Source organism: Podarcis tiliguerta (genome assembly GCF_965153285.1).
Source record: "Podarcis tiliguerta genome assembly, chromosome: 17".
In the NCBI taxonomy this organism is placed as follows: Eukaryota; Metazoa; Chordata; class Lepidosauria; order Squamata; family Lacertidae; genus Podarcis; species Podarcis tiliguerta.
The window spans coordinates 38,812,823-38,834,537 of NC_139550.1; the positions used below are offsets into that span (position 1 = coordinate 38,812,823).

A 21,715-nucleotide genomic window follows, 5' to 3' on the forward strand; every position below is an offset into this window, starting at 1 on the left:
TTAATACTCTTGGATGCAGTTCATCTGGCCCTGGAGACTTGAATACATCTAAACTAGCCAAGTATTCTTGTACTATCTCCTTAGTTATTCTGGGCTGTGTTTCCTCTGCTGAATCATTTCCTCCAAGTTCTTCAGGTCGGGCATTGTTTTCTTTATCGGAGAAGACTGAGGCAAAGAAGGCATTGAGGAGTTCAGCCCTTTCTGTGTCCCCTGTTTGCATTTCACCATCTTCTCCTCTGAGTGACCCCACTGTTTCTTTGTTCTTCCTTTTGCTACGAACATACCCATAGAAGCCTTTTTTGTTGCTTTTAACCTCTCTAGCAAGCCTGAGTTCATTCTGTGCTTTAGCTTTTCTGACTTTGTGTCTACACGTGCTGGCTATTTGTTTGAATTCCTCTTTGGTGGTTTCCCCCCTTTTCCATTTTTTGTACACATCCTTTTTTAATCTTAACTCAGTTAAAAGTTCTTTAGATAGCCACCCTGGCTTCTTTAGGCACCTTCCATGTTTCCGTCTCATTGGTATTGCCTGAAGTTGTGCTTTTACTATCTCCCTCTTAACAAACTCCCAGCCATCATGAACTCCCTTTCCTTTTAGTATTACTGTCCATGGGATCTCACCTAGCACTTCCCTAAGTTTTATGAAGTCGGCTTTCTTAAAGTCAAGAAATTGAGTCCTAGTATGCTTGGCTGCTCCTTTCCGTTGTATAGTAAACTTCAGAAGAGCATGATCACTTGCGCCTAATGATCCTTCCACTTCTACCCCATTAACCAGGTCATCGACATTGGTTAGGACCAGATCTAAAATGGCTGTTCCTCTTGTTGCTTCTCCCACTTTCTGGACAATGAAGTTGTCTGCAAGGCCAGTGAGGAATCTGTTTGACCTTATGCTCTTGGCTGAGTTTGACCTCCAACAAATATCTGGGTAATTGAAGTCCCCCATTACTACTATCTCCCTTCCTTTTGCATGCTTGGCCATCTGTTCCAGGAAGGCATCATCTATGTCCTCCGTTTGGCTTGGGGATCTATAGTAAACTCCCACAATGAGGTCACTATTATTCTTCTCTCCCTTAATTTTGACCCAAATGCTCTCACTTTGGCTTTGAGGTTCTAGATCTTGGATCTCTTCACAGGTATACACATCCCTGACATATAACGCCACTCCTCCTCCTTTCTTGTCTGGTCTGTTTCTCTGAAATAGATTGTATCCCTCCATTTTTACATTCCAATCGTGGGACTTATCCCACCAGGTTTCAGTGATGCCTATTATGTCATATTTAGTTTGCTGTACCAAGAGCTCAAGCTCATCTTGTTTATTTCCCATGCTTTGTGCATTAGTGTACAGACACTGAAGTCCATTAGTCATTCCCCCGTGTCTCTTATTTAAGGATTTTTTCCTCCCACCACTAGGTCTGCTTGCTGTTTGCTCCATTTGGTCTATGACATTTGGATGATCATCTTCATCAATTAATAGACTCCTACCTTCAGGAGCACTGTCTCCCTCCCCCACATTAGTCAGTTTAAAGCCCTCCTGATGAGGTTTCTTAGTTTTTTGGCAAAAACATTCCTCCCAACCGTTGTGAGGTGCAGCCCATCGCTTGCCAGAAGTCCATCCTCAAGAAACTGCAGTCCGTGATCTAAGAATCCAAACCGTTCCTGTTTACACCATTTGCGAAGCCAGCTGTTTACTTCCACTATTTTCCTCTCTCTCCCTGGGCCACGTCGTTCAACTGGGAGGACAGATGAGATGACGATTTGTGCATTTAATTGCTTCAATTTCCTGCCCAGAGCCTCGTAGTCTTTTTTGATCTTCTGGAGGCTATTGCTTGCAGTGTCATTGGTTCCCACATGAACCAAGAGGAAGGGGTATTTGTCAGTGGGTTTTATGATTCCTTGCAGTCGTTCAGTTACATCTTGGATCTTAGCCCCGGGGAGACAGCACACTTCCCGAGACATCTTGTCAGGCCCACAGATCACTGCCTCTGTTCTCCTCAGTAGGGAATCCCCTATCACCACTACACGCCTCCTCTTAGGTTTGGTCGGGGTTCTTCTGTGAGCGGTCCGTTCCAAGGTCGCCTGCACATTCCCTGAGGACTGACTTTGCTGCTCATCTTCATATACCTGATCGACTGTAATGAGGGAGAGATCCTCAAATGGAGTCTGCTCTTCGTCTTCCATGCTAGGGGAGAGGACCTCAAAGCGATTGTGTATTTCTAGACAATCAGAGCGAACCCTGGGCCTCCTACTTCTTTGAGTCACGTTTCTCCACATATCGGGCTCCTGTGTTGGTGAACTAGCCTCCTTCTCAGGGGAGTCCCCTGTCTCCTCCTTGGTGGAGACGGTGTGCTCTGTTGCTTCCAAGAAGAGCTCCAGCTCTCTAATTCTTTGGAGCGTAGCTACACGTTCCTCCAGTTGCTGGACTTTGTCTTTTAGGAGGGCAATCAACATGCAATTGCTGCATGTAAAGCTGCCTGCAACCTTTGGCAAGATGGCAAACATTGCGCAGGAACCGCAGGCGACTGCAGCTGTTCCCTCCCCCTCCATCTTGAGAATGTGTCGTTGGGCTTGAGACTAGCTCCCCTAAATCTAAAAGATGGTTGAAATTGCGCGCGCCGACAGCTAATCCCACAGCTAATCACCTGCCTCAACAGAAACCCTGCCCCCTCTGACCTTTGACCAGGGAAAGCAGCTAATCAGCCACAAGAATCACACACACAAGAAACCCCTTTTGGCTCCTTCTTCAGCCGCTGCCCTGCAAACACTGCCCTGCAAACATTTTCTTCCATTTGCTCTAATCCTTCTCTCTGGAGCAACAGAGAACAACTCAACTTCGTTTTCTACATAAAAGCTATCTCTGAAGATAGCTACCACATCTCTCCTTAACCCACTGTTACAAGCTTTGGGTGTTAGGGTTTGTGGGTGCAAGGCACCCATAATTTTTAGAGTGAGTAAATGCTAGAAATTAATAAATGATTGAAGACTTCCGCTGGGTGCCAGATGAAATTTAGCCGTGTTAAAATGAAAGCTGAATCAGTTTCCTAGCCAGGAATCCAACTATGTTTGCTAAGGATTAAAGCCTTAATGTGCAAACTATTTTATTTAACCTTATAATAATACCCTTTTGAGATCACCGGATGTAATGTTTCTTGGCACTCTATAAGGAGTGGTGGGTGAATTTTGTATTTAGTGCAATACAGTATGTAGCATTTTTTAATCCCCATAGGAATGAATATGGGAAGAAGTAAAGGTAACAGAGACGTAATTGGGGTAGGATTTAAATATGTTGCCGGCCTGGAGGCATCCCAAATGTGTGAGGTATGCATGGGATAGGCCTTTTTACTTGGCATGATAATATATGCAGTTGGCTTACCTACCTAGCATTACATGTACACCAGACATGGCTGTATATATTTTAGTTGTGAGTTTGACCAGCTTGATCAGTGTGAATGAAAAATCTGTGCTTTTGGCTCTCCAACTGCTGTTGGACTCCCATCATCCCTTACCACAGGTGCTGGTTCTCCAGGCACCTGGGTTCTTGAGAACCTACAATATTTCCCATGAAGGGTCCAGGCACCCACAGATTGCGGCGGTGGGCACACAGTGTCACCATGCTGCATGGTGTGTGCATGTGACATCACATGCTGCGGGATGTGTTGACGTTGCACGCACACGCCCCACAACATGGTGGCGTCATGTGCACGCACCCCTGCGGCATACACAACCCCAGCATGCATGGTTGCAGAGCCAAGCCAGCACGCCTCTGCTGGCTGGGGCTGATGAAAGTTGTAGTTCATCGTCATTCCTGGACTCAACACAAGAATGCCCACATTTGTTGGAGTGCCTGTGGGTGGTTCTCTAGGAGGGTAATTCATAGTGGAGTGAAACAACAGTTTTGGATAAATTCCAAAATCCAGAGCAGAGCAATTATGTTTATTAGGCCAAGAGGAATGTCATAAAACAGTGAGCTAGCTGCTGAGTCTTTTCAGACCTAATAAATTATTTCACTTTCATCATGATGTCATTGTTTGCCATGTGTGGTGTTGAAGCCAGATTTCCTCAGGTGGTGCAGAGGCTGTGAACATATTACAATTTACTCTGGTCTGCTCCCATTGCATGTGCATGAAAAAGGTTGTGTAAAAAAGGTAGTGTAGAAAATTTTGCATAAAAAAGGTTGTGTAACAAGAAAAATGGAGATAGACATAAACACTTTCAGTTTCATTTCTCTCCAGTGAAAACACTTTCCTCCAAGCTACCCTTTGCCTCTGTTCTATCACTATCCCCTCATGGGAGGAGGGGCTCCCAATCCCCTGCTGTCAAGCTCAGAGTAACTGCTTTGTTAATCACCTAATACTGTACAGAGCTTTCCAAACTTTTAATGTTGGTGATGCACTTTTTAGACATGCATCATTTTGTGGCACAGTGATTCAGTTTTACTAGCAAACCGGAGGTTAAACTAACCCGTTTCCAGCCCCAGGAGGAGCACAGGGAGCATTCATGTGACACACCTACACACTGCACACCTACAGACTAACGTGTCACAACACAGTTTGGAAAGCTCTGTTCTATTTACTTTATCCTAAACCTGGGGAAAGGACTGTACAGTAGTTCAGTGGTAGAACATTAAAACCTATTAGGAAGTAAGAACACACAATTGGGATTCAATATGACCTTAACAGACTGGAGAACTAGACCCAAACTAACACAAGGAATTTCAATGTAAGGTTCTGCACTTAGGTAGGAAGAATCAGCTGCACAAATATAAGATGGGGCACACCTGGCTTGCCAGTAGTACATGTGATCTAGGGGTCTTAGTAGACCACAAGCTTAACATGAGTCAACAGTGTGGTGCAGCAACAGAAAAAGTGAATGCTATTCTAGGCTGCATCAACCAAAGTATAGTGTTCAGATCAAGGGAAGTAATAGTACCACTCTATTCTGCCATGGTCAGACCACACCTGGAATACTGTGTCCAGTTCTGGGCACCACAATTTAAGAATGATATAGTCAAGCTGGAACATGTGTAGAGGAGGGCAACGAGGATGATCAAGGGTCTGGAAACCAAGCCTTATGAGGAATGGTTGAGGGAGTTGGAGATATTTAGCCTGGACAAGAGGAGACTGAGATGAGATATAATAGCCATCTTCCAAAGATGGAACAAACTTGTTTTCTCCTGCTCCAGAGGGTAGGACTTGAACCACTGGCTTCAAGTTACAAGGAGATTCCGACTAAACACCAGGAAGAGCTTTCAGACAGTAAGAGCTGTTTGACATTGAACGAGACTCCCACAAGAGCTGATGGACTTTGCTTCCTTGGCATTTTTAAAGCAGAGGTTGGGTGGCCACCTGTCATGGATGCTTTAGTTGAGATTCCTGCATTGCAGGGGGTAGGACTAGATGACCCTTGGGATCCCTTCCAACTCTACAGTTCTGATTCTATGAAATCAACAGGATTTTCCTTTGAGAAAACCTAGTTAGGATTGGGCTATAAAGCTGGAATCCTAAACTTGGGGAAAGGACTGTTCAGCACTTCAGTGGCAGAGCACCTTTTTTGCACACACAAAACCCCTGGTTCAATTTCCAGCATCTTCAGGTAGGTCTGGGATTGTTCCCCATCTGAAAATCTGGAGAGCTGTAGACAGGAGTGGTGGCCCAGTGGTCTGACTGGTATGTGGCAACTCTGATGCTCCTCACATGCTCACTAGGAAGCAATTGCGCAGCGAGACATCTGAATAAAACATGCTTAGGATTGCGCCGTAACAGCCCAGAGGTCTCACATGTTTGCTCAGAAATGCATCCGCGTTCAACGGGGCGTCTGATCCCCGAGTTGAGACGGCAGCCTAAGCGCGCCGGAAGTCCCCGGCAGGGCAGTCTCGCCTCGGAGGGCCTCCGCGCACGTCACTTCCGCCCCGCCTCCTTCTCCCGACATCCCTTTCGAAGAGGCAAAGCAAACGGCGAACCCGGAAGGAGGAAGCGGCGCCGGGACGGACGAACGAAGCGGGCTCCGAAGCTGAGGCGCGGCTCGTCCCCGCGCCCCCCTCCTCCGCCGCCCCGGGCTCGCGCCGCGGCTCAAGCCCCGGAGGGTGAACCCGGCCCCCGAAAGAGGCCCGAGGCCTCCGGTGGCCCCGGAGCGGGCGGGCGGGCGGCCTGCGGAGCCCCTGGCGGCGCCGGTCTCTCCTGCCCCCGCCCCCCGCCGCCCAGGCCGATCTCCCGGGAAGGACTTCAGGTCATCCAGCAAGCTTGGGGGCGAGGCGGAGACTTGAAGCCAGGTCTGCTGCGTCCCGCCCCCCCCTCCCCAGAACTGGGCGTGAACCATTCGCGCTCCCTCTTTGAAACGCAGGACTCCGATTTTCTCTCCCCCAGCTCCCCGCCTCTTGGTTAGGCGCTGAAAGGCTGCTTCTCTCTAGGACAGGAGATTTTGCCCTATTTCTAACTATGATAAGCCCAGGCCTGGGCAGCAACATTTTGCGGGTTGGTTTGATTAAATGCTGCTCTATTGCAAAATGAAAATAAAACAAATCTTTCCATATAGAATGCCATGATGTCAAAAAAGAAGTGTTCTAGCGTAGCCTTTTCCCTGGCATACTGATTTTCTGCGTGCAGGGAATGCTTTTGTTTGTTTGTTTGTATATATGGAGAAGCATTCAGTTGTATGTGCCTCCACCTACAATGTAAAGTGGAACAGCCCAAGTATAGGCAGCTTATCCCAACAGTTCTTTTATCTCCAGCTGATGACCTGTAGCTCAATAGATTTCTGTATTTGCTTTTTAAAGGTTTCCGTCTTGACCATTCTCTCCACTCCCCAGAACCTATCTGAATGAGTACAGCCCAAGGGGGCTGGAGTTGTGACATGGTACAACCAGGCGGATGCCCGGCTAATGACTGTGGCATGATGGGCGATGATTCCTCTCTGGGCAAGGCTGCCACCATTCACCTTCCAGCTGAGCTGGCAGGTCATGAGGTTGTGCAGCACTTTCTGGCTGAGAACAGAGATCTCAAAGGTGAGAACCTGGTGAACTGAGTTGGGCATGCAGCTCTGCGTAGAAAATGATCAGTTGGATTGTTGAAATGTTCACTTTTTTAATTCCAGCACTCAGTTTGAACTCAGTACATGATTTCCACCATGAGTGTTTCTGTGACTGGGTGCTGTCAGAGTAGGTGGCTCACTTGTTGTTGTTTAGTCGTTTAGTCGTGTCCGACTCATCATGACCCCCTGGACCAGAGCACGCCAGGCACTCCTGTCTTCCACTGCCTCCCACAGTTTGGTCAAATTCATGTTTGTAGCTTCGAGAACACTGTCCCACCATCTCGTCCTCTGTCGTCCCATTCTTCTTGTGCCCTCAATCTTTCCCAACATCAGGGTCTTTTCCAGGGAGTCTTCTCTTCTCATGAGGTGGCCAAAGTAATTCTAGTGAGGTGGCTCACTAGAATTGTTTAAATCAGAATTCTGCAACTTAGTGTCCTCCTGATACTTTGGACCCGAACGCCCATCATTCTTAACTATTGGCTATGCTGGCAAGGGCTAATGGGAGTTGTAATCCAGCTTCTCAAGGGTACCATGTTTGAAAACACTAGTTTAGATTGATCAGATTCTATATTCTCACTTTTGTTAACTTCAGTAGCGCCACATACATTTGTGAAGTAAAACTCTTGAAGTGGACTTAATGGGATTTGACTCCTGGGAGTGATGTGACGGGTTCAAACTGATATAGCTAAAGTTAGTTCAGCTTGTTTATTTCATTTCAATACTGGCCAGTAACCAAAATTCTCTGGGCTGTTTACAATAAAATATATACCATATTTTTCGCCCCATAGGATGCACTTTTCCCCCTCCAAAAATGAAGGGGAAATGTGTGTGCGTCCTATGGGGCGAATGCAGGCTTTCGCTGAAGCCTGGAGAGCGAGAGGGGTCGGTGTGCACCAACCCCTCTCGCTCTCCAGGCTTCGCGCAGATCTCCGCAAGCCGTGGGAGCCCGCGCCAGGCTCCCGCGGCTTGCAGAGAGTTGCCGGCATGCCGAAGGCTGGACGCGCTGAGCTGGGGCTGATGGGCGCATACTGGCTGGGGCTGATGGGAGTTAAGAGTCCAACAACACTCAGAGAGGGTACATATTCCCCATCCCTTCTCTGAGTAGTTCCTGTTTTTCCATGCCAGAAAAAGACTAATTCATGCATTTTGTTTTAAGGTCCAGGTTTAATTTCATTAGAGATTCCAAAAGGTCCTCCATCCCTAAAACCATTTTGGGATATGCAGGAATATCTTTGTAGCTCTTACTTTCCTAGCATGGGTGGTAAAATGTGGTAGAGAAGAGGTGTTTCAGCCACCTTTGGTAGAATTAGGGTCTATAGCGCAGGGACAAATGAGTAAAGTGGGTGGGTGTTGTTAAATCACAACTGATTTGCAGCTGGCAGTAGAAGTATATTAATGCTGATTTTGCTGTGGAACTGGCCTATGAAATACTGTTTATAAAAACAGAAAATAAAAAGCAAGCTAAAAGCAGTGGCTTTTGAATCTAAAGTAATTGGAATCTTGCATACCTAAATTACAGCTGTCTGTTCTTTTTTAATAATGTTTTTATTTATTTTCATGGTACGGAAGATAAATTTTCAGAAAACAATTGTTACAACAGTAAACAACAAATAACTTGTCCTGACAAAATTACAGACTTTAATCATGCCATGTGCTGAAGTTTCATTTGATTACTCTAAGAGATCACATCACATTTTTGCATGAGTGCTGGGTGGATTCCTGCCACAGTCTGAACAATTTATGTATTCAATAAATTCTAACCCTTCAGTTCAAAAATATCCTGAGCAAATTTACTTGAGACTGACTTCTTAGTTCTTAGAATGACAGAATAGGTTATTATATACTACTAAAACAGAGGACAGAGAATTCTAGGAGTGTAGACTCTTTTTGCAGAATGGAAGTAAGCAATGGCTTGGTTTACATGTAATGCTATGTAAGCCAAATCACAATTTAACACAAGTGAGCAAACTCTTCCACTGCTTTGCTCCTCCGTTATTTTGTTGATGCACTGCACCAAGCCATTGTTTGGCTTACTATATTTTCCAAACTTGGGCTCTTGGTTTAGCTTTCCCAAGCAAACCACAAGCTGTCAGCCAAATATGCAATTCTATGATTCTATGTTTCTAATCGTGGGAGAAACCTTAGCTTGGCTCACCTCAGCAGCAAAATGACCGGAGAGGAGTCATAGTCTGCAGGCCCTTGGCTTGCTTGCACAAAGCCATGGTGTGGCTCAGCATTGCAGGTGAACCAGGGCTTTGACAGAAGGCACACCCTTCCTTATGCATCTGCATTCAGTCCCATAAGCAGACGGAATGGAATGATTCCTTTCCTGGTGGAGAAGCAGGCACCTTGATCCCACAAACATCCCTTGTCTCTCTTCTGCTGGTAGAAGCTATCCGACAAAGCAACCACATGCTGCGGGAGCGCTACAAGGAGTTCCTGCAATTCCAGGCTTCTCACAAGGAGGAGAAGGAGTTCCTCATGCTCAAGTTCCAGGAAGCCCGACTTGTGGTGGAAAAGCTGCACTTGGAACGCACAGGGCTGAAAAAGCAGTTGGAGCAGGCTGACCAGGAACTGGAGCGACTGAAGGAGCAGCTGGTAAGAGGGAGGGCTGAAGTGTTGAGGTGGGGGGCTCCCTTCAATGCCTCTATCCCATGCTTCTGTCTAAGGGCAGCTCCTCTGACAAAGAAGCTGTGTGTGTTGACATCATGGACAGAGGAGAACCAGGAAAAGCAGTGAAACAATTTTAGTTATTTTATGTGTATCAGATTTTTTGCTTTCCTGCTCACAGACAGCATCTCAGCCATTTCCCAAAGAGAGAGAGACCTCTGGAGCACAAGAGGAGCCAGACACTGTAACCCTTACTCAAGGAGAAGCTGTACTTGCTCTGGTAAGGAGAAGCATTGTGTAGCTAGGTGAGTGGGTGTAAAGTCTGAGCTTGTCCCGAAGAAATAATACAAGTCACAGCTATCAAAGCTACACACACACACACACGTTCTTATCTTGTAGATTGTGCTGGGAGGGTTGGACATTGGATCACAATGGTTGATGTGTTGTAAATTATGCACTTTCCTCTCCCTTTTCCAGTTCCCTGAGATGCCACAACAGAAAAAGGAGAGGCTGGAGGAGGATTTGAAGGAGCTCCAGGAAGCCAACCAGGTCTTGCAGAAAGACAAGCTAGCATTGCAGGCTGAGATCTGTGCACTGCAACAAGCAGTGAAGGGCACCTCGCCCACAGAAAAGCCTGCAGTAAAGATGAAGGTGAGAGTTGGTGGGGGAAACAACAGAACATCTGAAAGGGTCACGGGTAGGCAATGGAGACAAAGCTCCTATGGAGTTTAGAATAGGGGTGTAACTGTTTGCCTGCAATCCTTCCGTTCTCACCTGCAACCCTGGCACCCCCTTCTTAGGGTCTTTCAACATTGAGAATTGGGCCGTTGAGGCTTAACAAAGATAGATTGAAAATAAATTTTATTTTATAAAAAGGAAATTTGCATACTTATTAATGTTGTTGAACAGAATCAATAAACAATATATTCATGGTAGGCTAAGTTTAAAGCCACTACAAATAGTAAGAACTATTTGTCTTCAAAAAGCATGCCTTGGAACACATGAAAAACCAGGCTGCAGTGCAACTGGTCAGCCTAATAGTGGAGGGAGAAAGATGTTTGGCTGAATGAAGGGAAGGGGATGATCTGGCTCAAGGGGTGGTCAGAGAAGGGAAAGGGATACTCGTGAGAGCTTTTAGAAAGGGAAGAGAAGGTTGTCAAGAGGAGGAAATGAGTTTGGACCGTGATTAAGTGAAGCTCTGGGGAAGTTTTTAAAGTATGAATTGAAAGTGGATGGGGGACTTTGGGGCAATGGCTGAGAGTAAAGATTCCATTCTTGCAGTGGGTGGCTATGGGAAGGAGAATATGAGATTCTGAGGAGAAAAAGCAACAGAAGAAGAAAAGAGTAGTGTAAGGGGACGAAGGAAAGTACAGTGGTACCTCGGTTTACAAACTTAATCCGTTCCGGACGTTCTTAAACCAAAACTGTTCTTAAACTGAGGCACGCTTTCCTTAATGAGACCGGCTGCTGCCAGTGCCCTTCCACCATTCGGCTTCCGTTCTTAGACCGAGATAAAGTTTTCAAACCAAGACACTATTTCCAGTTTTGCGGAGTTTGTAAACCAAATTGTTCTTAAACTGGACTGTTCTTAAACCGAGGTACCGCTGTAGATCTCTCCAAGAAACAGGGATCTGATTGGGCTCAAAAGCAGGAAATGGGAGAAGAGTAAAGAGTAAAGGTTTGGCCAGCTGATGGGCTTTCTGAGAGGAAGGGGAACAGTATTTGTCCTGAGTTCTGTGAGGTGGCTGCTTGATGTATTGGAGTTGAGGAAGGAGAAGGGCAGAGGAGAGTCTACAGGAGAGTTCCTGGACAGGAAAATGATGTCCCTTTGGGACCCAAAAGATTCCTTAGCAACAAGGAATCTTTTGGATCCCAAAGGGACATCCCAAAGGTGAAAAGCATTTCCTTTTAAAACTTGTTGGCCTTAAAAAAGAAGAAGCGTGGCAGTGATTGGGAGCGAAGAGTTTTTAAATGGTGATAACCAGGAAGTGGTCTTCCTAAACTTTAGAGAATTGGCTTCCAAAAATGCATCGTTCTTCTGCTGTGCCAAGGGAGGGAGAGATGGGTAGCATAGCTCTTGGGCTCTTCTGGCAGAAGCCTCAGGCTATTGAAACCTCTTGGTTTTAAATATTAATTAATTTTCCATATCACCCTTCATCTGACTATCACTGGACAGTTTACAATATAAGAACACAGAAATACCTTCAATAGTAACAAATAAACTACCCCCCCAGGTTAAAAGGCCTTGGATTTTTAATTTTCCAAAAGGAGAAGGCAAATGTTTTCGCCTGGTGCCAAAAGATATGTAACAAAAGTGACAGGTGAGCCTCCCTAGAGAGAGCATCCCACAAGCAGGAGCCACCACAGAAAAGGCCCATTTTTGTGTTGCTACCCTCAGGACCCCTCATGGAGGAGGCACATGAAGTTCATATGGGGAGAGTCAGTCCTTGAGGTCTTGCGGTCCTAAGCCATTTAAGGCTTTATAGGTCAAAAACAGCACTTTGAATTGGGCTCGGAAACTAATTGGCAGCCAGTGCAGTTGGGGCATGATTGGAGTTACCGTATTGGCCTGAATATAAGCCGCACCCGCAAATAAGCCACACCTTTAAAATTCAAGAAAAAAATAAAAAAGGCAATACCCAAATATAAGCCGCCCTCTTAAAATTCTGTAGGCACTCACATCTGTTCCGTTTTACCATATGTCTCTTTCAGCAGCCATATTATAAAAGCCAATTTTCATAAGGTCTCAAGTTTAAACCGCACTCTAACTTTTCATGGTTGGAAATTGAAAAAAAAAGTGTGGCTTATATTTGGGCCAATATGGTATATACTTAAACCTCCTTGCCCCAGTGAGCAACCTGGGTGCTGAATTCTACACCACTTGAAGTTTCCAAATTGTTTGCAGATTATCATAAACTCTAATAATCTAGTTTACTAGAGCAAGACAACCAAAGTTAGGATAGTGACCTGAAACACAGGCCCAAATGAGGGTCTGAGTGAGTGATTTGATGCAGGGAAATAGACTGGAAAACATCCATGTCCCTGCACTGACATCTGCATGCAGATCTAGCAATCATAAGAATCAGTATTTTCTGACAAACGGTAAGTCCAGTTGTGGCACAAACTTCTGCTGCCCCAGTGGGAATCCACAATTACCAAGCTCAAAGTCAGCGGTCAGCAAACTTTTTCAGCAGGGGGCCGGTCCACCATCCCTCAAACCTTGTGGGGGGCCGGGCTATACTTTGTGTGTGTGTGTGTGGGGGGAAATGAACTAATTCCTATTCCCCCAAGATACATTTTAAATAAAAGCACACATTCTACTCACGTAAAAGCACCAGGCAGGCCCCACAAATAACCCAGAGATGCATTTTAAATAAAAGCACACATTCTACTCACGTAAAAGCACCAGGCAGGCCCCACAAATAACCCAGAGATGCATTTTAAATAAAAGGACACATTCTACTCCTGTAAAAACACTGATTCTTGGACCGTCCATGGGCTGGACTTAGAAGGCGATTGGGCCGGATCCAGCCCCCAGGCCTTAGTTTGCCTACCCATGCTCTAAGTCCACGTGACGTCCTGACACAATGGATACAGCAGCAGAGAAGCTCCAGGACCACCCACAGTATAAGAACTGTGGCTACTTGTCCACTTGTTTAGTAATCAAACAGATGTCAGTTAGGCACATCCTCTCCTTCCACCAGCACTGTCCTGGTAGCGATGCAGGTGGGCCACCAGCTGAAGCTGATGGAAAGCCCTCTGCACCACTAAGCCCACCTGAGCCTCAGGCGACAGCAAAGGATCCAGAAGTACCCCCAAGCTGCATCCCTGCTCCTTCTGAGTGTGACCCCACCTCCCAGCCATCTGGTCTAGGGAACCGCCCTCTAACAGTGCCACAGTCTGATCTGGATTGAGCTTCAGTTTGATTAGCTATTGTGGGGTGAGAGAAGGAAGAATTGGCATTTTAGGTGATCATTTCTTGGCTTAACACTAACAGGAGTCTGGTGAAAAGTACAACTGATAAGGGAGGAAGGCAAAGGTTTACAGTGAAGGGGATGGCAATCAGTGCAGTTAGCAGGACATATTGCTTAAATATGCCTTGTGAGAGTTACAATAAAGGAATCTCTGTTCTTGTCTCTCCCAGCCAAAACAAAAAAATCCTTCTCAGATACAGGCTATCATTCTTAAAGCAAAATCTATGGGGTGTTCCATAACATATTGAATCTGGTAAAGATTAACTTATCTGGTTACCTTTCCAGGAGAATGGAGTTGCAGAAGAACAGCCTGTGGAATTGGAATCCTTGCAAGGCTCAGGGGCCAGGTAAGAGCCCCCTAGCATGGAGAAACCAAGAGAATGGTCCTTGGGAAGCCAGACCATATGTGCACCTATTTATTCTATGTTATCAAATTTATAATAACAGACTTATACACTGCCTTTTAGTCAAGTGGCCCAGGTAGTTACAATAAAATATTAAAAACATTACAAAATAACTAACACCGAAAAATAGCCAAAGGAGCACATTTGTAAGATCAGCATAATCTCATATGAACCCGAATAAAACAGATCAACAAACGTTTAAAAGTCTGGGGAAATAAAAAGGTGTTTCTGGCACTAGGCTAAGACAACAAGATAATGCCTGCCAGGCAAGCCTTTCTAGGGGCAGCGCCTCCAAAGCAGGCTGCCAGCCCAGGGTCTTTTCCCCAGTAAACACCTGTAATGTCTTAGAATGGTTGGGGGAACCTGGAGAGGGGCACCTGGTGATCTCATGGGATGCTCCTGTTTATATGCCTGGAGTTCATTTCAGGATGCTTCCAGGTTGCAGGCTTTTGTCTAGTGGTACACAGTACCCATTACTGACTGTTAGATAAGAAAAAATGAAAGCAAGCCAGCCCAGCTTTTTCACCAGGTACAGTGGAACCTTGTTGAATGTAATCCATCCTGGAGGATCGTTCAACTTCTGAAATGTTCAACAACTGAGGCACAATTGCTGGTCAGCAATTTCCTTTTAAAAAATGGAGAAACACGTCTTGGAAGCCATTCAACTTCCGAGGCGTGTTTGAAATCAAAGCGTTCACTTCCGGGTTGTCAGTGTTCAGGTTCCAAATTGTTCAGCTTCTGAAGCGTTCAGCAACTGACGTTCCACTATAGAATTAAGTCACCTAGGCAGTTCAGACTGAAACCCAGCATAGTTGTACTTTTGTACCAATAACCTATTGCAGAGCTTTCCAGACTTTTCATGCTGGTGACACACTTTTTAGACATGCATCATTTCGTGACACAGTAATTCAGTTTTACTAGCAAACCAGAGGTTAAACTAACCCCTTTCCAGCCCTGGGAGGAGCGTGGGGAACGCTTGTGTGACAGTGATCACAGTCGAATGTGATTGCCAGCCTTAGTCTCAGAAATCTCATTCTGCACAAAACTCTGGAGTTGTCAAAGCCAAGACTTAGTGGGCTGGTGTTCTGTGGCTAGAGATTTGAGAGTGTTTGCAACTGGCTGAGAGTTGATGCTGCAAATTAGGTTGTGTGGTGTGTGTTTTTTGCAAACTCACAGTGTATTACCTTTCTTTCTTTACAGAAATAGTTCTGGTCAGGACCAGGCTGAAGAGCTATGCAAGAGGCTGAAGGAGGTAGAGGATGAGTAAGTTCATGTTAATATGCTTATACTTTCTCAGGTATGTCCAGCCAGGCAGGCAGAATGTTGGAAGACATCTAGGGAGTGAAACTTACAAATGTTGGCAAGTAGTGTGTTTTGAGGAGGGGAGAGCCCATAAAGGAGATGTCCATGAATCCAGCTGTTAGTTAGTACAATGAGAGGAAGTCACAGCTGGGGCTATGCAAAAGTCATTTGGCAGGATTTGATCCAGGGAAGCCTCCTTCCACTTAAATGAGGCCAAGCGCCCGCCATTTATGTGGCCTGGTCCCTGAAGCAGGTGAGAGGAGTAACTCAATATTGGTTAATCCCTGCCATTTAAGGAGAATGGGCAAAATCCATGTGGCCAGGACATTGAGGATGGGATGGTAAAATGGTTACTTCTGAGCCAGAAGCCACAGCAAAGTTATTAGCAGTTACTGAGGTGGTAAACCTGCATTTGAGCTGCACCAGCTCACACTGCATGTATGGATTTCATATAATGAAATGCTCATTATATGAACCTACCGTCAGGAAGAGGACTTGGCTAGAATTTCTCTTTGTGATACATTATTTTCTCTGTGCTGTTCATTTATGGAGGAGTGTGCATTCTTGAGTCCCCACCTATAGTGTGAGGTGGTGCAAGCGAGACCCAGGATTATTACCTCAGTGAGGAAAATATTTTAGAGCAGGGCTGCTGGAATCTCTGGCCTCCCAGGGGTTGTTGGATTACAGTTCCCATCGTCCCTGATCATTGGCTTTGCTGGCTGGAGCTGTTGGGAGTCAAACAATACTTTGAGGGATAAAGGTTTCCCATCAGTGCTTCAGAGTGCGTGTGTATTAACAGAATCATCAGGTCATGACAGAATCCAGAATCATACTTTCCCCCTCCGCCCCAACCTTGTGTAAGGACTGTCAGTGGAAGCGTGAAGGACAATAGCAATTTAAGTCTTGGGGGCTGAAGATTGGCAGGTGAAAGGGTGGCAAATGTACAGTATTTGCAACACCCAAAGCAATGGAAGGTTTTGGAGGTGTTGAGGTGGATGCTACTATCCCTCAGAATAATGAGCATTATTGAGTAAATCCTAGGATGAATGTCCTATCCACAAACAACCCCTCCTCCCCCAGTGTAGCTTTGGTAGATCATAACTAGTATATTTTGGACAGGACATCAAGGGTTTGCTACTGAGTGATGGAACCTGTAGTGGCTAGGACTGAAGTAGAGTAGAGGACATGCTATCTTGTGAAGTTCAACAGCCGCACATTTTATCATTCCAACCCCCAGGAGTTCAGCCCTTCGTCAACAGCTGGCATCAGCCAGAGAGGAGCTCGTGCGTCTGGCAGCATGGGAGCATGAGACCCAGCAGCAGCTACAAACACTGAGCAAGCAGTTGGAGGTGAATTGTCACTCTAGTATGAAAATCTTGTTCCCACAAGCTTCAGAGGTTCCTGTCTGTCCCACTTCACAGGTACTGACTGACCTGTGATCTGTTTCCCACTCTCATTACAGCAGGCAGGGGAGGACAAGGCCTCAGTAAAGGCTCAGGTGACTTCCTTGTTGGGGGAGTTGCAGGAGAGCCAAAGTCGCCTGGAAACCTGCACACAGGAAAAGAAAGAGCTGGAGGAGAGGTGAGTCACGCAGGAGACTTGTGTGGTCAGGCTGTGTGGTTGGCAAGTGGCTGGAGGGAGGCCTTTTTGCCTGCAGTGATGCAGACATTATGAAACAATGAGCTGGGCCTGCTCTGTGGGACAGGGAGGTTGGCTCCACTGTCTTTCCCCTCCAAGCATACTGACCTCAAACTGGAAGAGATCATGTGACGTCCTTTGTGCAGCAGGGGTCTGGATGTGTCCTGTACCTGGCGCCCTAAATCTGGAGCAGCCACATTTGCTTGATTAGCTCATGCCTCTGTGAAAAACACTAGGTGTTTTGAATACCAAAATCAAGACCCAGTCTCAGAAAAATATAGGAGACAGCTTTGATCCATTAGAACTGGCAGTCCATTAGAGTGGAAGCCTTTTTTTTTCTTCCAGTGGTTAGGTGTCAAACCAAAAAGCAAGTTGGGAACTGCTGCTGGCCTTCCATGTGCTTTCTCACAGTGTATGGGATCACAAAAATAATGACAAAAAAATGTTGAAGAGCTGGGGATGCTTCTTTGATACTTTCACCTCTGTCACGTGCCTTGGTGAAGAGGTCGGCAGGTTGCTTCTTCAGGAATGCAAGCAGCTATGATGGAAAGGTCAGAGAGAACCCCACCCTCCGTTACATGCACATCCTCAACAGTGGCCCACTTTCCATGTGAAGCCACAGAAGAGGATGACAGCACCGAGTGTTATGATGAAGAAGATTCAAGGAGTTGCGTAGAAAACCTATTGAATCAAACAATGCTGGATCTAGTGCTGTCATGGTACATATTTTCTGGGGTGAAAAGGCAAGGGTAATTCTGTCTACCCAGGAAATCTTGGCTAGCAGGTAAAGAGCTGTATTTGTCTTTTCTGCTGTGCTACAGGGTCCGTGCAGCTGGCGAAAGACTCCAACATCTTGAAAAGGAGGCTGAAGCCCGCACCAAACAGCACAGTGTGCAAGTCGATCAGTTGCGCCTGCAGGTGCAAAATCTAGAAAGTGCCTTGCGAGTGGAGCGGCAGAGTGCCACAGAGGAAAAGTGAGTGAGAGGATGGGAGAGCCAAGAGCCTGGGGGATTTAGCCCTGTGGCAAGTACCTATAAACTGATCTATTCCCTCTCTCCTCTATAGGAGAAAATTAGCTCAGCTGCAGGTGGCCTATCACCAGCTCTTCCAGGAGTATGACTCTCATATCAAAGCCAGTCTAGAAAATGAGAAGTGGAGCCAGGTGGGAGAAATGATGCTTTGTAATGAAAACCTTAATTCTATAAAGGGTCCCTTTTCCACTTTGTCTTGGTGGGGGCGGGGAGGTAGACTGAGATGTCATGCTTCATTTTTCCTCTAGCAACATGCAGCACCCGATACTTTATAGAGCTGCCCCATTCCTTCCAACCCATCAGAGTTCCGGTTTTCTCATTTTTCCTGGCATTTGTAAAGCATTTGCCCCCCATTCCTGTGTTGGGGTGGCTAATACATGACCATAGACCATATCTAGTCCCTTAAAGTTTAATAATAATGATGGTTCCCATGTGTCCCATGCCAAAAGTTGCTTTAGGGCCCCCAGCCCCTCAAATCTGTCCCTTAAAAAAAAAATACTATACTGATAATTCCTGTTTATCATTTGCAATAAAGAAATTTGTGCCCAAAGTTGGTTTTAATTCTTAAAAAATACTGACAATTCCTATGCTCTGATGCCAAAAGCACCCCAATTGCTTTTTTAAACTTGAAAAAGAAAACAGGTGGCAAGCCCCATGCCAAAGATCATCGTACTCTTATTAAATTTAGTAATAATGAGTGACAAAAATGGTTTAAAATGGGTGTCATTTATTGAGGGGTCTTTTGGAAGGCTTACCTTCTTTTGCAACAACTTTACACTTCAGCCTTGGCTCCTAGAGGGTTGGTCATTGTGGCCCTGGGCCTGAAAAACTTTAGCCACCCTTGTTCTATATAGTTTGAAAAGGTTTGGAAAGGGCAGTATTTTATTTGATAAAATAGTAATAAGAATAATTTCCTAGTTGTATGGCTTGTGGCGGAGTGGGTTCTCCAGTTACAAAAAGGTATGTGTGTATATATTGTGTTTATGTATCAGTCACACTAAAGTCAGAAAGAAATTTACAGTATTTCTAAAGTAACTATAGTGGTCTGTTGTACTAAATATAAATGCATACCCTTTGTATACCTTTTTAAAGAGTACAGTGGTGCCTCGCAAGACGAAAAGAATCCGTTCCGTGAGTCTCTTCGACTAGCAGTTTTTTCGTCTTTTGAAGCAAGCCCATTAGCGGATTAGCGCTATTAGCGGTTTAGCAGCTATTAGCGGCTATTAAAGGTTTAAGGGATTAGCGGATTAGCTGCTAAAAGGCTATTAGCAGCTTAGTGCCTTAGAAAAAGGGGGTGAGGAGCGGGGAAAAAAACCCCCAGGAATCGCAAGACATTTTCGTCTTGCGAAGCAAGCCCATAGCAAATTCGTTTTGCGAAGCACCTCCAAAACGGAAAACCCTTTCGTCTAGCGGGTTTTCCGTCTTGCGAGGCATTCGTCTTGCGGGGCACCACTGTAATCCCAACAAACTTAATAGACTTTAGTCATGTAAAAAATTAAAACAGTCTTAGTCTGATTTAATTAATTTAGAACCATTGGCATGGAGTCCCCAGCAGAAAGTTGCCTACAGTGCTGTAGCATTATTGAACTCTGTCCCCTCCTCAGGGTTTGGATGTGCGGGCTGCTGAATTGTCTGAGCAATTACAGCAGGCTGAAGAGGCTCTGGTGGCCAAGCAGGAACTGATTGACAAGCTGAAGGAGGAGGCTGAGCAGCACAAGGCTATCATGGAGACTGTGCCTGTGCTCAAGGCACAGGTGAGTAGGGAATTAAGTTTGCCATGGGGAAGTAGCCATGCTGGAAAAGGGATTGGTGTGCATGTTTGTGGCAACCTGGGGAATGTGAGTAGTGCAGTAAGAGTTACCTGTCACCCTACTTTTTATTCAGGCTGATATCTACAAGACAGACTTCTTGGCAGAGCGTCATGCTCGGGAAAAACTACATGAACAGCGAGAGGCCCTGCTGGAGCAAGTTGCTCAACTGCAGAGAGATTATGAAAAGCTGCAAGCAGAATCTGAGGGAGTCAGACGGTGAGTAGGGGATGGATGAAAACACTGACACACCTAGAATGTAGTAGTTTGTCCATATCAGCTGTGGTGTTGGTATCTGTGTTAAGCTTCTTTTGATTTTGGGCAAGGTATGAAAGTGGTCTGTAGCCAAAGGCAACGAACCTTATACAGTGGTACCTTGGGTTAAGCACTTAATTTGTTCCGGAGGTCTGTACTTAACCTGCAGCACCACTTTAGCTAATGGGGCCTCCTGCTGCTGCCGTGCCACCAGAGCACGATTTCTGTTCTCATCCTGAAGCAAAGTTCTTAACCCGAGGTACTGTTTCTGGGTTAGAGGAGTCTAACCTGAAGCGTCTGTAACCCGAGGTACCACTGTACGTCTTTCACTTTTCCTGGGAAAGGGTTAGTATTACAAATAAACTGAATTGTGGTTATCTCTCCCCAAACAGTTCTCTGATGGAAGAGATGAGGAATCGCCATTCAGAAATGCGGCCACAACCTCAGCCAGGTGTGTTTTAGTGTTGCTTAAGGAAAAAAAAATCAGTTCACACACAAGCACATACTGCTTATGTTATTTCTAATCAATTTGGCTTGTTTTAAGAATTCCTTTAAAAAAACCAAAAGCTTTATTGCCTGCCTTTATTTATTGCTGGTTAACCATTCTGGCATCTTGAACCTGCTGTCATTTTCCCACAAGTGTGGCATATATTCCTCCTAAGCATCTAGTATTGTGTTTTTTAAATATACTCCAAGCATCCTGAAGAGATTTATCCCTCTTGATTCCCTCTTCTGCTTTCTTGAAGGAACTTACAGCTATGAGAACAAATGTGAAGTGTTGTCATCACTGCTAGCATGAGGGAGTAAATATACTGGTGCAAGCAGATTGACTACTTTTCTTGTCCTTCCAGGTTTCCCGAGGGGTCCTGCCCCATTCCACCCCCAGCTTCTAACAGTGAGAAGACAAAGCCTTGCTGAAGAACCAATTGAGTTCTCTTGTCCCAAGTGCCAGTACAGGGCTCCAGACATGGACACTCTACAAATCCACGTCATGGACTGTATCCAGTGACACTGATTGAGGAAGGGAATGAGTGTTCCATTCTGTGGTATCATTTTGTTGCCTTAAGCCAAACCAGCAGTACAGCTAAGAGTTTACCTTGGAGCAAAGATCATTGCCTGTTTCCTCCCTACCTGTATGTCATTAACTTTTTTCCTTCTATGAAAATGGTAAAGCCTGCTGCTGTCCTCCTTCAAAGCCTGGCTACCATAGCCATGGGGTTTTCACTGTTTTAGGTTTGTGTGAAATAATGTGTTTGATCTACTGTATGTCAAGAGGATTCAGCCATCCCTTTAACATAACAAACAATACATATCTCGGTAGCTCTGTTAAGGGTGCTTCTCCATGAAGACTGCTCATTCTTGCTTTCTCTAAGTGCCTCCCAAGATACAGAAAGAATCCTCCAAGCTACATACCCTAACTGTGCCTTACACATTTCCTTAGCCAAGCTGTGATGAGGAAGCCCATGCAATAGAGAAAGAGAATAGTTTATTTCTTTTGCTTTCCAAGAGGTATGCCCAGTTGAAACTGCTTATTGGGGTTAGTTACCAGTATTTCTACAGTATGAAGAGTCACTATACGACTCCTACTTTCTCTAAAGTCAATTAAAGTTAAGTTCAAGATCAGCAATGACTTTTCTACTTATACCCGGCATATTCCCTCCTCTGTTAACAGT

General features: G+C 45.5%; 1 protein-coding gene across 8 annotated transcripts; it reads left to right on the forward strand.

The window, feature by feature from the left end:
* The first annotated feature begins 5,906 nt into the window (after nucleotides 1-5,906).
* IKBKG (inhibitor of nuclear factor kappa B kinase regulatory subunit gamma) lies at nucleotides 5,907-21,665 on the forward strand. Of its 8 annotated transcripts, none has more exons than XM_083421061.1 (15): nucleotides 5,907-6,262; nucleotides 6,767-6,994; nucleotides 9,410-9,618; nucleotides 9,812-9,910; nucleotides 10,108-10,281; nucleotides 13,890-13,951; nucleotides 15,209-15,271; nucleotides 16,548-16,659; nucleotides 16,773-16,891; nucleotides 17,770-17,922; nucleotides 18,014-18,110; nucleotides 19,584-19,733; nucleotides 19,864-20,006; nucleotides 20,435-20,493; nucleotides 20,894-21,665. In XM_083421061.1, exons 2-15 carry the CDS (start codon nucleotides 6,811-6,813, stop codon nucleotides 21,049-21,051), a joined length of 1,782 nt encoding a protein of 593 aa, XP_083277187.1. In that variant the 5' UTR covers nucleotides 5,907-6,262; nucleotides 6,767-6,810; the 3' UTR covers nucleotides 21,052-21,665. The 8 variants fall into 8 exon arrangements, with proteins under 8 accessions (XP_083277187.1, XP_083277186.1, XP_083277185.1 ...); XM_083421060.1 differs by having other exon boundaries at nucleotides 6,800-6,994; XM_083421059.1 differs by having other exon boundaries at nucleotides 5,921-6,262; nucleotides 6,800-6,994; nucleotides 16,776-16,891.
* The last annotated feature ends 50 nt before the right edge of the window (nucleotides 21,666-21,715 follow it).

Coding starts and splice junctions, on each gene's coding strand:
- IKBKG (XM_083421061.1), top strand. CDS start 6,811: ATGAGTACAGCCCAAGGGGGCTGGAGTTGTGACATGGTACAACCAGGC. Junction 6,995..9,409: donor TGAGAACAGAGATCTCAAAG/GTGAGAACCTGG, acceptor TTCTGCTGGTAG/AAGCTATCCGACAAAGCAAC. Junction 15,272..16,547: donor CTGAAGGAGGTAGAGGATGA/GTAAGTTCATGT, acceptor TCCAACCCCCAG/GAGTTCAGCCCTTCGTCAAC.